This window comes from Eptatretus burgeri, chromosome 13 (genome assembly GCF_056783735.1).
Source record: "Eptatretus burgeri isolate ZD-2024b chromosome 13, Ebu_testis_v1, whole genome shotgun sequence".
In the NCBI taxonomy this organism is placed as follows: Eukaryota; Metazoa; Chordata; class Myxini; order Myxiniformes; family Myxinidae; genus Eptatretus; species Eptatretus burgeri.
The window spans coordinates 70,421,571-70,436,828 of NC_140973.1; the positions used below are offsets into that span (position 1 = coordinate 70,421,571).

Consider the following 15,258-nt stretch of genomic DNA (forward strand, 5'->3'; position numbering starts at 1 on the left):
ACCAGCCGAAAGAAGAAGAAGAATTACTATCATTTTGGCTTGATGAGTTCGGCCAGTGCGCGTCGGCCATGACGAAGTAGTTGCCAACAGTCCTCGCCATTCGTTTTCCACTTTCAGGCTTTTCATATTCGTACCGTTTGCTCGACTTCGTCCCTTCCATACTTGGCGGACATGGCTGTGTGGAATCCTAAAATGCAGCGTCATTGTGCTTGAGGAAAGGACGGAAGTGACGTCACGATCGTCGGATGACGTGCGCCCACCCACGAACCTCCATGCTTTCCCCCCATTAATATTGAGTTTGTTCCTTTTGGCGCCGCGTTGGTTGTTTTAAAATTACATTTACCTCAGAGAGACGTCGTAGCTTTCTTCGATCTGCGTTGGATTCATACAAATAAAACCAAAACAAGTAGGATACAAACGGTGTCTGCATCCCCTTGTTTGTTCGTTCGTTCAAACTCGGCTTCAAAAGCAGTGACGGGTCGATTGGTGACTGCGACATGTTTTGGGACAACAATCCTTAAAATCCTTCCACCCTAAAGATGATCACAAACTACCTCAAGGTGGTCCGTGGGACAGCACCCTTCCTTGTCCGCCCGCGGTCCACGGACGCGTCTCGGTGCGCGACCCGAGGTCCACCTCGCTCGGGTCTTGGGTTCAGGGCGACCCGTGTGAGCGCTCCGACTCCTGCGTGCCCGCGGACCCGTTTCCCGCCAAATTGGAGCCACGTGCGCGGCGTTGTGAACGCACGAGTTGTTCGGGACACGCTCCTGTTCGAGCACGACAAACGCACGAGCTTCTTCGTCCTCGGATGTTTCGCCGCGAGCCAGTTCGTCTTCTGGGTGTACCTGGGTCACTTCGCGTTCACCTGTCTCAAGGACGATGCGGACATGTCCGATGCGGACTGGACGGCTCGCTTTCTCACGGGGAAGGGGAGGCGCTACGGCTTCACGGCTTTCTGCCTGTGCGTTGGTACGTACGTGTGTGTGCACCGTGTACGTGGTACGTACGGTACGTGCTGTCAAATGATTGGTGTTTGCACTACCGTTGAATTAACACCAGGTGGGTTGACTCGGCCTTTCATCTTTCGGAGGTCGGCAAAATGAGTACCAGCTTCCTGGTTAAAGGGGGGGGGGGGGCACTGCATCAGCTGCACACAATATTAATAAAAATTTGAATTGCAACGGACTGATGATGGTCGTGCGATGCGATGACGTGCAGCGAGGTAGAGTACTTGCTTTTTGAACTGTGCCCTGCATTCGATTCCCGAGAACGAGGACAAAGCACCAGCCCGAGGTGGACGTTGAGCCGGCTGTCCTGTGTGTTAACATTCGTTGGACGTTAAAAATCCCACGGTGGCTTTGACGAAGAGTAGGTGAGATATCGCCGGCATCTTGTACCGATTACAAATTCCCGACCGAATAATCTTTGAATGTTAATGTGTGAAGAGTGAATATTGTTGTGGGCCCGGGGTCGGTGGCGAGAACGACCGCAAGGTGGGGGAGGTTTTCGTTATCTCCCACCAAACTCCCCGGAATTGTAGGCCGTCACTCGGATAACTCCGCGAGCCGGTGGGTCTTATAACCGACCGTGGACGCCAATATCTCAACCACGTAGCATAGGGTCGATTTGTCGTTAACCAATTTACCTAATGAACTACGCGATTTTGACTACCGGGGAAACCACGCCCTCGGCACGTCTTGCTCGAACCGGGTCACTCTACCGACTGCGGTAGAGTTCCAACCACCGACTACCAACTCCGGTTCAGGTGCAGCCGAGCAGAAACTGCAAAAGCCGTGCCGGCTAGAATGAACAGAGTATCGGAGATAAAACCCCGCCTAAACTCAGATCCGAACCATGCTGGACCAATTCAAGAAGGGACGGAAACGAACTGGGAACATTTCCAACAAGTTTTATTTCCAGTAAATGAAGACACAAAGCAAGATTTAACGTGAATATGCAAGAAGTATTTACAATGATCCAAAAACACTTATTCAGTTCGACTTAAAGACGGGTCCACACGCAGACTCACACACAAATGAAAAGAAACCCAGAGTTCTTTGTTGAACCCTCGCAGCCATGGAGAGATCACAAGCCGGGGGTCAGAGTTCGCTTGGGTACCTGACCATCAGAGGGAGGGGTGCTCCGCGATGCGGCACCGGACAATGGTCGCTGGTTTGATCCCCAGCCACACATGTGGGACTCGAGGTTCGTGGTGGAGCTCGCTCAGGTGGTGAATGGCCGGGGTCCACGGAGGGGGGTCAGGGTCGCTCTTCCCTTCCTCGTAGAGGGCCAGCAGACATGTTCACCACCTCGACGCCCACCAAAAACTCTCCAAGACCTCAAAAGGACCCTCCAATACCTCAAAAAGACCACCTGCCTCAGAGAGTGCTTGGGAATTTATGGACCTCCCTCGGCAGGGCGGGGCCTTGGTGAACACACCTCGCTGTCCGCCTCTGATTGGACAGGTCCTTCGGCCCTTCTTTCCGGGGTGGGGCCTTGGCCCCTGCCGGGAAACCGCAGTCAGTCTTCCACACGGGTTCATACTTGACGAGTAACAGTATCAATGTTGCACAGGCCGTCGTGCAAGAGTTACGTTTGTGGAAGGAACGTTAGTGGAAGCGGCAAGGAACGGCTGCAAAACCCTGCCCAGCCTTAGAAAGTCAGAGTGCTTGTAGACAGTGGGTGGGTAGTGGATCGTGATGGGGAATGGAATGGTTGTTGGTTGTTCGTTGGATGTAAAGATTTAATAACCTAACTAAAAAGAAATCCCAACGCACGCCTTTGATTCTCCCACTGGACAAAAGGAAAGGGATCTGACTACGCACATACTTAACGACATAACTGACTTTTGGGACGAATGTATGTTGAATGCAAATGGTTTCCAGATCCGTAACAATAATTATATTGGTGGAACGTATTTCTTTATTCAGGTACAGTGATTCTCATGGGTGCCACGGTGTTTTCCCTACGTTCTGTCAATCGCCTTGTGCTGCGAAGAGGTGGAGAACAACTCACCTTCTCCACGTATCTTCCTTTCGGTATATCACACAGCTTCACGGTTCCACTGCGTGACGTTTCCTGCAAGGTCAACGCAGCTGATATGCCAGCCCTGTTGCCCGTCAAGGTGAAGAATCGCCCATTCTTCTTCCTTCTGGACAAAAAAGGAATGGTTTCAAACCAGCAGCTCTTCAACTTTACCGTGGGGGCATACCGTACTCTTTAGATCATTGTCATGCCAATCCCTCCAGCTACCAATCACACTGTTGTTTTATTGAGGAGGGATGGGAAAGTGTGGGAGGGAAGGGGATCGGTCTTGCTTCTTGGAAGGGATAGATTGAAGGAAGAACAATATTTTTGAAATCTTCATTGTCTGAAACAGAATAAAGATAATTGCCATGATGTGGTTTCTTGTGCTGCATCTGATAACTCTCCAGTGCAAGATCTGCCTCCTCAAACTTATTTGTTACTCGCAAATACAACTCGTCGCTTCTCTGAGGGGTATTGAGATAGGAGGGAGGAAAGGGAGTAGGCAGGAGGGAGAAGGAGAGCTATGCCTCACCAAGCATTGCTGCACCGTGAAAGGGAGGGATGTGGAGAGAGATAGAGACATGGACATGAAAAAAAGAGAGAGAGATGAAGGGTGAAGGTGGGGTGAGTAAAGAGAATTATATGTTATGCTTAAAGACCGAACACACAAAAAAACTCGTGTCAGTACAGCTGTACACACAATGACACAATAGAGTTTGTAAAGTAATCCGCTGGCACATCTGCAAAAACTTTGATGTCCCAGTTCCAGAAAATTTGTGGGAACATGAACCAAAAGTAATCACTGAAAACATGAAAGTACCCACCGCTCATGTACGAACTAATGATCCCGTAGAGCTTGAACATCGAAAACAAAGAGTTGCGACCGGATATCACACTTAGGTACAAAAAAAAGAGAAGGCATTGCTAATTGAGGTGTTAATACCAGTGATTTTGGATAAAATGATGCAGAAATAAAAAAATGACCAAATACCAAGATCTCAAGAACGAAGTGAGAAGATCCTGGAAGCTGAAGAATACCAAAGTTGTACCAGTGATAGCTGGACCCACAGGAATGATGACAAAGAACCTCACAGGGATATTAAACATAGGGGCAATACCCGTGGTAGTGGCTGGAAAAGGTAATCAGGCAACCACTGGTAGGCATGGATGACCCACAAAATAGATAATGGAGAAGAAAGTAAATACCTTTGGATGTTTTTTTTTAATGCCATCAACAAACCTTGGTACATCACAGGTGATAAAGGTTGTGGTCAACTTCCATCCAAATTGTGGGTGTGGCTTCAGAAAAGAAAGCAAATACATATTTTGGGGGGTAACCCCCCCCCGTAAAACCCTTTGGACCCCAAATTTTTTTTAATGTCATGAACAAACTTTGGTACATCACAGGTGGTGATGGAAGAACTTGGTGTTCAAGTTTCATCGGAATTGTATGTGTCGTATTGGAGAAGAATGCAAATACATATTTTTGGGGGCAACCCCCCTTAAATCCCCATAGAGCAGATTTTTCTAATGTCATGAACAAACTTTGGTACGTCATGGGTGATGAAGGTTGTGCTGAAGTTTCATCGGAATTGTGTGTATCGTGTTTGAAGAAAGCAAATACCTCTTTTGGGAGGAAACCCACTCTCCCTACCCGCCCCCCATAAACTCCCTCTGTAGACCCCTTCAGACGGTCAGACCCCCTTTTTTATGCCATCATTGGTGATGAAGGCTGTGGTCAAATTTCATTGAAATTGTTTGTGTAGTTTCTGAAAAGAAGTTACAAGTATTTGTGGACAGACGGACAACACGCCATCCCATGGACTCCCCAGAACTACCTTCCAGGTGAGCTAAAAACCATCCCTGGGAACATTATAACAAACGAACTAAAGTTGGAAGCTGTCCGGGCCAGGACTCGGTGACGATCCTGTCGAGAGCCCTCAGCACAAAAATTTGAGAACAAAAAACTTCACAGCTTTGTCCATGAATCGTGACCCCTTACCGAAATAAAGGTGGATGCTTTGAGCCCACCCTGGGAGGACTCCATTCCACATTCTGAAACCCTCATATGTCGATACCAATCAATCACGCGCGCGCACACACACACACACACACACACACACACACACACACACACACACACACACACACACACACACACACACACACACACACACACACACACACACACACACACACACACACACACACACACACACACTGGCTTTATTAGAACAGATAATGCTAGGAAACACCGGTCCACGCACGATGCTCTTATTCACATCCAGCTCGATGCAAAATGCTCTTATTCAAACTCGGGTTCACCACGTTTGATATTTTTTTAATATACAGTACATGCAATCGATGTTCACAAAGGAGTGAGAACATAGAACGGGTCAGGATGCAACATAATGAAACGAAAAGCAGAACGAGAGGGGGAAAGACACAACAGCAGGGTTGAGGGACAAAGAGTGAGACTGAAGATAAGTGATGCGAGGAAGAATGAGGACTATGGGAAGACATGATGGATGCAGAAGAAAATCTCAGGAAGGATAACAGGAAAGTTGGAAAGAGGTTGGTTTGGGGAGAGTTCGGTGGAGGAGTGGGGGTAGAAAAAAAATTATGGTTTTGGATTGGGTGTGACCTCAGATGGTGGTGAACAGCTGTCTTGAAAATATGGAGGGAATAATGAGATGGAAGAGAATGTGGAAGTTGGTTCCACAGGTGGGGGGGGGGGGGTGGAAGAGGAACAAATGAGTGGAGGTGAGCACTGATCCTGGATTGAGGTAGTTTCACGAAAAGGGGTGGACCGTGTGCACCCTGCAGAAGCCTAGCGGGGGGGGGGGGACAGAGTATGGAAAGAGCAGATGGTGCAAGACCAGAGAATAGATGGTAGAAGGCAGAGAGACCACAAACCTGTCTGCAATGGGAAAGTGATCGGCACATCGACTCAGCTTTATCACAGAACATTCCAATAATCTTAAAGGCCTTGGTTTCCATGGCGTCAAGCTGAGCAAGGTTCGAGGCAGGGCACCAGTCCAGAGGGGAAAGCAGTATTCCGTCAAGTTGCGTATGAAGGCCTTGAAGGTGGATAAGAGTTCAGGTGTGCCAAGGAAGTACTTTGCACGATGGAGGATTCCCAGATGGTGGCTGGCTTTGGAGGTCTACTCTGAAATGCGGGTTGCCCAAGAAAGGTCACGGCTGATAGTGAAACCCAGGAGTTTGAAAGATTGAATTCCAAGGGGTTTGTTATGGAAGTAAATGGGAGGGTTCGCCAAACGGTCCTTTTCGGAGAGACAGAATCAGTGTGAGATTTGTCTTAATTGAACGACATGTTCCAAATGTTTGATCAGCTCATGATTCTATCAAGGTCTGCAGAGTGGGAAGAGGCTGCTGCCTCCTTATCTGAAGGATGAGTGTGGAGTCAGCAACTAGATAAAGGATTTTCCAGATAGTCCGAGAGATCATTGGTGAAGATTAAGAATAGGACTGTGCCAAGAACACTGCCTTGGGGCACTCCAGCCTTGACAGGAAGAGGAGATGAAAGGATTCAGTTGAGTGCCACACATTGCCTATGAGAGGGGAGAAAGTCTGAAAGCCATGTGTGAAGTCAGCAGCATTCACAAAAGAGAGGTTGCGTCTGCTCCACAGAGCTGCCGTGGGTGCAGAGGGGTTCAGCCACACATTCCTCATCCCTCTCTTTCCCTCAGATGGATGAGGCCGACCATATTGTAAAGTGATTGGTTCGGAATTTGAGGGCAGGTATGTACACGTATGGGGTAAGGGGAATGTGTTATTGCTTTGTAAATATGTGCCAAATTTGATGACGCGTATAAAACGCATTTGTGTCTTGACATTTCCTGCTTGTCTCAAAGGTGGCATCTGACAGCTGATGATCTATTGGTCTGGTGTAATTGGGCTGTAGATGGGAACGCAGTATGTGACACAATCCCGCTCAGATGTTCAGGTAAGTTCCATCACAACTGTCGGCACGATACCGGTTTGTAATGGTAACCTCACTGGTAACAGTAACATGGTTTTGTACTGGGAGCCACCTCGAGGTTAACGGTATAGAAGACAATTTTGTCTTTGAAGACTCGTCATGTCATCTGGAGTTATCCAAGGGTGACGACCATCACAATATTATGCTATACATTGTTTTTGGCCCCATCTGTCAATGGTGAAGAATCACCTTTTTTAAAAAAACAACAACAATGGCACTCGGTAGAGCACACACCTCCACCAGGATGAGCAGTTTACATTATTTTGTAAACTGATAGGCCAGCTCTGCATCCGGACCTGAACCAAAATCAAAGCGGCTTGTTCTTGTCACCTCCGCAACTCATCCACCGTCCACAATGTTTTGAGATATCATGCAATATATCATTTTTGGCCCTAACTCTCAATTGTGAAGAATCACTTCGAAAATCCTAGTAGCCAGATCTGGATCTTCACCTCAATCGAATAATTTCTTTCTTGTCACACACCCAACCTGTCCAAGATTCGTCGGAATCTGTCCATAACTTTTTGAGATATCCTGCACACAGACAGACAAAGGGGTGAAAAACATAACCTCCATCCACCTTCGGTGGCGGAGCTAATAACTTGCAATTCATCCTCTATCTGGTGTAAAATAATCCCGAACTGATCTGGACGAGCAATATGAAGTTTTTTTTATTTACCTCCGCCACCGAAGTTGAAGGAGGTTATGTTTTCACCCCTGTCTGTCTGTTTGTTACTAGATTTCGTAAGTATATTGATGACTTCCGTCCTCTGTGTTTGTTTGTGTGTTTGTTTGAAGGCACGATAACGTGAGAACGGAAGAAGCTACCAATGTCAAATTACACCACGTGATTCAGGAGGGTGATGGCTAGCGCTGATTAGATTTTGGTCAAAATCGGTCAAAGGTCAAGGTCACAGTGAGGTCAAACACAATTCCATAAATTCATGTGGAGAAATGGAGTATTTTTGCTTCGGTCGACGTTACGAGTTCGTTTTAACTTTGATTTTAATTTTGTCTTCAATTTTTGCGATCGCTTAGGACGCTTAACACTCGGTTGTCGAAATTCTGGTAAAAATCGGATGTTTTGGAGACGTTTTAAGATTGTATAAAAAATATTTCACTCGCCGCATCACGGCTAGTCACGTGGTGCAGCGCGCTCGAGCAGATGCGTCGTTGAGTTGCGTAAAGGTTTTGCGTGTGCGCTGATGGTGTTTTCAATAAAGATGGTGTTTAAAAGTCATTTTTTTATCCCAATAAAGGTTATCGTCGCATGCCTGACTCGCTAAGCCGTCGGATTATGTAAAGATTGTTGGTGGATGGCCGAATATTTCGGTTTTGTGACTTTGATAAAATAATATTAAATAATTGCGTGGAGAAATGGAGACTTTTGCTTCGGTCGACGTTACGATTTTTGATGGTTTGATACAGAATCATCGTAGAAACTTCTGGTTTGCGTCGCTACCTTCTCGAGAGACAGCTTTTATTAGACAAGATCAGAGATCAAGTTGACAATTTCGGAAGTACCAGTCTATGACTGCTTGTTTGGATGTTTGTTCGTTTGTGAGTTTGTTTGTTTTGTGTTTGTTTGTTTGTAGGCACGATAACTCGAGAACGGAAGAAGCTACCAATGTCAAATTACACCACGTGATTCAGGAGGGTGATGGCAAGTGCTGATTAGATTTTTGTCAAAATCGGTCAAAAGTCAAGGTCACAGTGAGGTCAAATATTCGATTTTTGATGGTTTGGTACAGATAACTCGAGAATAGAAGAAGCTGCCAATGTCAAATTACACCACGTGATTCAGGAGGGTGATGGCTAGTGCTGATTAGATTTTGGTCAAAATCGGTCAAAGGTCAAGGTCACAGTGAGGTCAAACATCCAAAACATTCGATTTTTGATAGTTTGATACAGAATCATCGTAGAAACTTCTGGTTTGCGTCGCTACCTTCTCTCGAGACAGCTTTTATTAGACAAGGTCAGAGGTCACGTTGACGATTTCGTAAGTACCAGTCTATGACTCCTTGTTTGTTTGTGTGCAGGATATCTCAAAAAGTTGTGGATGGATCTGGATGAAATTTGGTGGGAAGATTGGGTGTGTGACAAAGAAGAAATGATTCGATTTTTAGTGAAGTTCTGAGTGTAGATCTGGATACAAGAATTATTTGATTTATAAAGTGATTCTTCACCATTGAGAGATAGGGCCAAAAAGGATTTTTTTTTTGTATACCTTGTCGAGGCTCGTATGAGAGCTAACACACAAATCACAGCAAGGGGGCATGAGACAAGAGGGGCGGGAGTGGAAGGGACAAAACAGTGGGGAACAGACACAACGTCAGAACGTCAGATATAGTGTTGTACAGCATGATATTTCAAAAATGTGTTGTGCCCGTGATGTTCTCATGGATCAGCCATTGTGTGGTGGAGGTATGCACTCCACCGAGTGTCCTAGTTTAATCATGAGATGAACCAAGTACACTTGAGGAATCATCAGTAATTGAGGTCCACACTTGTACTGGACGGGAACTGCAACTTACTTCAAAGCCCCCAATTAATCTCACGCTCTTATGGGGTCGGTCAGAGAAAGTGTTTGTCCCAAGTTTTTCACGAACCGGCTGGCAAGGACTGACCTTGGACTGAGGTGATTTGGGTCTGACCCCTGACCTTGCTTGTAATTCGTTCAAGCTCTGAGCGATAACTCACTTCGTCCTCGTGAAAGACTTCGAAAAGGGTGCGGGCGATAACTCGCCTACTCTTCGCGAAGGACACCGTGCGATCTTAATTATCATCCACCAAGGTCCAAGGACCAGTGCAGGCAGCCGAGTCCTTCAGCTTGACATCCATCCGAGGGTCGGCGCGCGCGCACACACACACGCACACACACACACACACACACACACACACACACACACACACACACACACACACACACACACACACACACACACACACACACACACACACACACACACCAGAGGTGAGTATGCGCACCTGTCGATGATCCTGCTCATGCCATATCATCTTCAAAACCTTCAAATGACTTTTCCCCACATCGTAGTAACTCCAATTGTAATTGTTTGTACCTGGTCGTGCGACATGTGCAACCTGCGTGTGACACGAGACTCATGTCAGGTAAAAGGCTGAGACCCACATCGTTTGTTTGTGGGTGTATTATACAGGTGTACATCATACATTGTAATTACATTACAGGTGCACATGCAGATCAGACGTACTTTTTCACCTTACACCGTGTAAAGTCTGCAAATCGAACTCTTGCAATGTTGATAGATTGAGGTTAATCAAGACAAATTGATCGTTTGCTCATTGCATTTATTTATACACACCTAAGCGCCTCAGATAGACAATTTGGACAATCAATAACATGGCTTTTTTATTCTTCACTGCAACGTCTGTGCGCAAAACCTTGTCTGGAGTTATTTTGCGGACAGTTGGTTTTACAGCATGAAGCAGCATTCGTTTTGAAATCACTTTAAAGGTGTGGACACTCATTTATTCTTTCATCCGCTAAGAAGTCACCATGACCCCAAACTGTGCATAGGTTCCCATATAATGGGACATCAATGAATCCTTTAACGCGGGGTGCAGCACAAAGTGTCCACTAAATACGTACCGCAGTACCCTGTGGACAGAGAAAGAGGATCAAGTTATGATTCATTTACACACAGGTTGTGTACAACTTACAGTAAACTACTTCGTGACCCCGAAACATCTCGTTAAGATGCGAAATCCATTTTCATCCAACGTCACAGGTCCGAGGATCTACAGGTCGAGCTCCACATTATTTATATAAACAGCCTAAAAAAAAGAATAAAAAATGAGTTTATATCATGCACTGGCAGAGGTATTATATTCTAATGTCCCACCTGTACTGCACTATATACAGTTTGCTTCCAAAGGTTTATTAACACCTATCAAGGTTAATTTTCCCGACCCTGCTGTGATGCCCTTGGCTACAAAGCAATCTTTTCAGAGAGGAAGTTTGACGCAACAGCATGGCTCCACCTGACAACACACGTCTCCGTCTCCGTCTCCGTCTCCGTCTCCGTCTCCGTCTCCGTCTCCGTCTCCGTCTCCGTCTCCGTCTCCCTCTCCCTCTCCCTCTCCCTCTCCCTCTCTCTCTCTCTCTCTCTCTCTCTCTCTCCCTCCCATGGGCGTGTTTATGTAATCACATGACGCAGCGTCATGCACGCCTGATCTTCGGTGCCATCCACATATTATATACCTAAAATGTGACTCCATTCAGTCTGGCAAACGTAACAAGTAGAATAAATATGGCCCCGATTAGTTTGAGAAAATTAATTGTACTGCTGGGGGTTCAGGGTTGGCTCAACCGTATGACCTTCTGGAGTGTGTAGTCTGTTGGTTATCGGTTCAATCCCCACCCCATTTGGAAAACAATGGCAAACCACCCACTGCAATCAATTGCCCCTCAACCTGCATTAGCAGCAACTACCCTCTTCAGAGGGATTGCACTTGGACTTGGATGAGTTATGGGAAAGCAGAAGGATCAACTTTACAAAGATACTGACAAATGACCTCCACTCAAGACCCTTCGGGTTTTTCTTTGTGGAATGTGATGACTTGAGACCAATCTGTACCTCAAGGTGTCGGGAATGGAGGAGGTTTTCGTGTGATTCAAGGAATTATGCTTCACTATATTTGGAGAAACATGTTTAAAGATGGAGGAATACCATGGCTCCCTGTACGTGGTGTATTTCTGTAACTCCTGCGCACCAGTCGCACATCTTAGGTCATTGATGTTTCCACGTGCAAGTCCCATGTGCCGCTTCACCACCCCCTATCACTGCCATTTGCGTGTCTATGGAACAACACATCAAAGACGACCCACAACTCCGTTCTACAAATCTAATCGTGGACATGAAGATGTAAACAAGTCTAAATATACCATAGGATGGATTGTTGGATACCACAATGTCATGAGGATACTTGTTTGTTTTTTTTAAATGGTCCTCAATATTATGCCTGATGTTGGCTTAATGGCTGGAATTGTGGGTTTGGGATCCTAGTTTGGATCCTCGGGTCCTGAGTTCTAAATCCTGCTTGGCAGATGAATAGTGATGGGTTTGGGATCCTCGTGGTCCTGAGGTCAAATCCCACTTTGCTGTTGAATAAATACCAGGTGGGGTTGACTCAGCCTGTCATTCTGAGGTCAGCAAAATGAGTGCCAGCTTGCTGGTATCCTATGTCGGAGTGGTGACCCATCCAGGATTGTGCCCAATAGCCAAGGAAACTGCTTAGGCAGCACCAACGCTTTGCACAGAGTATGGTCCCAATGGATGGTCCTAAATATTAGGAAGTTTCTTATTTTTTGGCCAATTAATTTATATCATATGATGGCCCTTTGGACTTGTAGAGGTAAGTGTTATAACATGCCAATTCAAGAGTCATAACTGTTTCTGTAAACCAATATAAAGGTTTTTCCAAACAGCATATCATCATATTGTTTTGGGTTATATATGTATATATATATATACACATATATCCATAGAAACATGCATATTATTACATATCAGGGGGTGTATTGCAAGCAATGCGCTGGTTGCATACATTGTGATTCATCTCCTGTTTTGTTCAATGTCAGCAGCACTTAGGTGTTTTCAGCTCACACACTTGTAGATCTGGATGGTTTCACTTGTAGATCTACACACATCAGTTGAACCCTCCTTTCAATCTGCATCTTCGAAGCGCACCATGAGTGCCGCAAATGTCTGTCTCACGTCTCCAAGCATTCTCTCGAACCTCTGAACCATTTGCTGGTTGTACAAGCAGACCGGCGAGATTGAGCAAAGAACCCGCGGCTTCTTGCAGTTCTCGATCGACGACCTCGGAGACCTCGTTCCTTTTGCCTGCTCCATGACGATAGTTCACCATCTGGGTGGTTCTTTTTGGACTCTTCCAATATTTCCACCTTCTCCTCGGCTGGCGTCTATCCTTCACGGAATCGTCCCAGGTCCCTCCGATCCGTCCCGCATGTCGATCAATGGCCGGCTGGGTCGTTCCAAGAGCCAGAAAGTGACAGAAGCGCTTTCTCGCTCTCATCCGCATCCTCCTTGCGAGCAGTCGGTGTATCGTTCTCCCGTTCTTAAGAGCGCCACCCAGCGGGGTCGGCACCTGCTTCTGGGCTTCACGGTCGTTGCTCGGACAACCGTTGCTATGGAAACTGCAGCACTCCTCATCGATGGAGGAAGAGGAGGATGATTGCGGGGAGGGTGCCGCGGGGACACTGTAGTTGTGGTCTGGGCTTGGAGCATAAGGAAGATTGTGCCTTTATGGGAAGACAACAGTTTCAAGGTTAAAGAGTCCATATTATCAAAGTATACACATCATGATCATCATTTGCGAGTAGCCTGAGTATCATGATTGCGGGATGCTTGACCTACCCGTTCTCGACGATCAGACCACCGGTACATTCTGACAGGCCAGGCAGGAAGCCAATGCGTGCTCTGTGCTTACAAGTCCCTGCGCTCTCAAGGGGCACGTCCATCTGGTTGTCATCTGATACTGTAAACAGATACAATCAGAACGGCATGCGTCGAAAAACACCAACCCGTAATATTACAAAACTGTACCTGTGCCATTTTTTCTTTGAATTGCCAATTTATACACCTACTGACGTACGCTCCGACATTTATCCCAGAGCAGCAGCTCTCGCAGACAAAAACTAACTCCGCGCATCGTTAGACAGGACTTGTCAGAGATAATCGCTCAGAGTACAATATGTACTGGAGGTGGGCTTTACACAAATTTCCGACTACAAAAATAAATAAACAACTACCATTATAACGTTTGTTCGTCGAACTCTTACCTTTGCGTTCTCGTGGACATTTCAACAACATCATTGCAGCAGCTGCATCCATGGCAGAATCTGCAAAGAAAAATCACCCAAATGGTCCAAACTGGTCACTCAGTAGATCGCGCCTGTGTTTGTACATGAGATCTCGTGCTGTCAGGTGTAAACGCAGCAGGCAGGTGCATTCGCTCTCTCACGGCCAAATCATTTCCATAAAGTTCAGATATTCAATGCAACCACAACCCCCTCCATCTCCTACGCCCACCTCTCACTCCCACCAATTTTGTTGTCACGGTCCACTTGCCTTGCAAAGTAGAAGAGTCCTGTAACACATGTGCCCTACAGACAGAGAAGGTAAAAAAAAAAAAAAAGTTATAAGGTCTACATCACAGTCTTTATCGTCAATTATACCTTGATGACGCACATGGGCTGTTCATACAGTTCTCAGAACGAGATACAACAGTTCAACAAATGCCATCTGTTTATTTTTCAAAACATACTGTAATGTGGAAGTGGGGTGGGGAGGGGGTGATCCATAGATAGATTGTGCTAAGAATAGTATGGACCGTGTGCTCGAGTTGGTTAGATTTACTCCTGTATTAGGGATCTATCAGAGGTAAGTCGTCCGTAATATTGTTGTGGACCGGGGTTCGACGGCGATAAACGACCACGAGGTGGAGCAGTAGAGTCGTCTCCCATCGAACACCTGGAATTTAGGTCGTGACTCTCGGATAAGTCCGAGAGTTCACGGGTCCCTTCGCAGACCGTGGTCGCCAATATTTTGACGGTGTGGGGTAGGGTTAATTGCCTAATTTCAATATACCTAAGTACCCACGTCGTCCAACTACCGGGGAAAACCACACCCTCGACGGACCTCGGGCGGAACGGACCGTTTACCGAGCCCGATCCGGGTGTAAACCAAGCGAGGATTACCAAGATCCGTCGGTCCAAATGAACAATTTACCGGCCCGAACGGCTTTACTATTTCTCAATACGCACCTTGCTAGGCCAATGAAAGAAAACATGAACAACGAACTGGATCATTTAACACAGGGGTTTATTTTAAAATAATCGGGAGGGAGACAGAGCAGTTATCCGAATATGCAGGCAAATATTTACAATGATCATAAACACTTAAACAGTTTTACTTATAGGACAGCGCCACATACAGACACACACCCAAAAGAAAAAGGACCCAATTGGTCTTTATTCGACCCTCGCAGCCAAGGGGATAGTCGAGCTGGGGGTCAGAGTTCTGTCGGGGTACCTGACCGCGTTTGTGCGGCTTGGCCCGCGACTGCACGTGTGGGGTCCGTGGGAGCTTGGATGGTGAATAATGGATCCAGGGTCGCTCCTTGTAGAAGGCCAGTGGAGACTCCAGGCTTGAGAGCCCCAGCAA

The 15,258-nt window shown here is 46.5% G+C and overlaps 2 protein-coding genes across 6 annotated transcripts in view; one reads left to right on the forward strand and one right to left on the reverse strand.

Annotated features, from left to right (window-relative positions):
- Positions 1 to 229: 229 nt before the first annotated feature.
- On the forward strand, positions 230 to 3,399 carry TMEM223 (transmembrane protein 223). Its single transcript, XM_085852916.1, has 2 exons — positions 230 to 969; positions 2,931 to 3,399. Exons 1-2 carry the CDS (start codon positions 540 to 542, stop codon positions 3,221 to 3,223), a joined length of 723 nt encoding a protein of 240 aa, XP_085709042.1. The 5' UTR covers positions 230 to 539; the 3' UTR covers positions 3,224 to 3,399.
- Positions 3,400 to 4,265: 866 nt separating this feature from the next.
- The window catches only part of LOC147014731 (forkhead box protein N2-like), a 57,599-nt gene continuing 46,606 nt past the window's right edge, over positions 4,266 to 15,258 (reverse strand). Inside the window, exons 4-9 of one of the 5 annotated variants that reach the window (XR_015050882.1) lie at positions 14,125 to 14,198; positions 13,875 to 13,934; positions 13,450 to 13,570; positions 11,051 to 13,334; positions 10,730 to 10,843; positions 4,266 to 10,132 (exon numbers count right to left, since the gene is read on the reverse strand). Coding sequence is in view for 2 of the 5 variants with exons in the window: in XM_085852914.1 (XP_085709040.1) it covers positions 12,719 to 13,334; positions 13,450 to 13,570; positions 13,875 to 13,934; positions 14,125 to 14,198 (871 nt within the window). In the remaining 3 variants the exon portion in view is untranslated. Of the gene's footprint in view, positions 10,133 to 10,340; positions 13,335 to 13,449; positions 13,571 to 13,874; positions 13,935 to 14,124; positions 14,199 to 15,258 lie in introns of those variants that run through there. The other 4 variants (XR_015050880.1, XR_015050881.1, XM_085852914.1 and 1 more) reach the window with 4 other exon arrangements.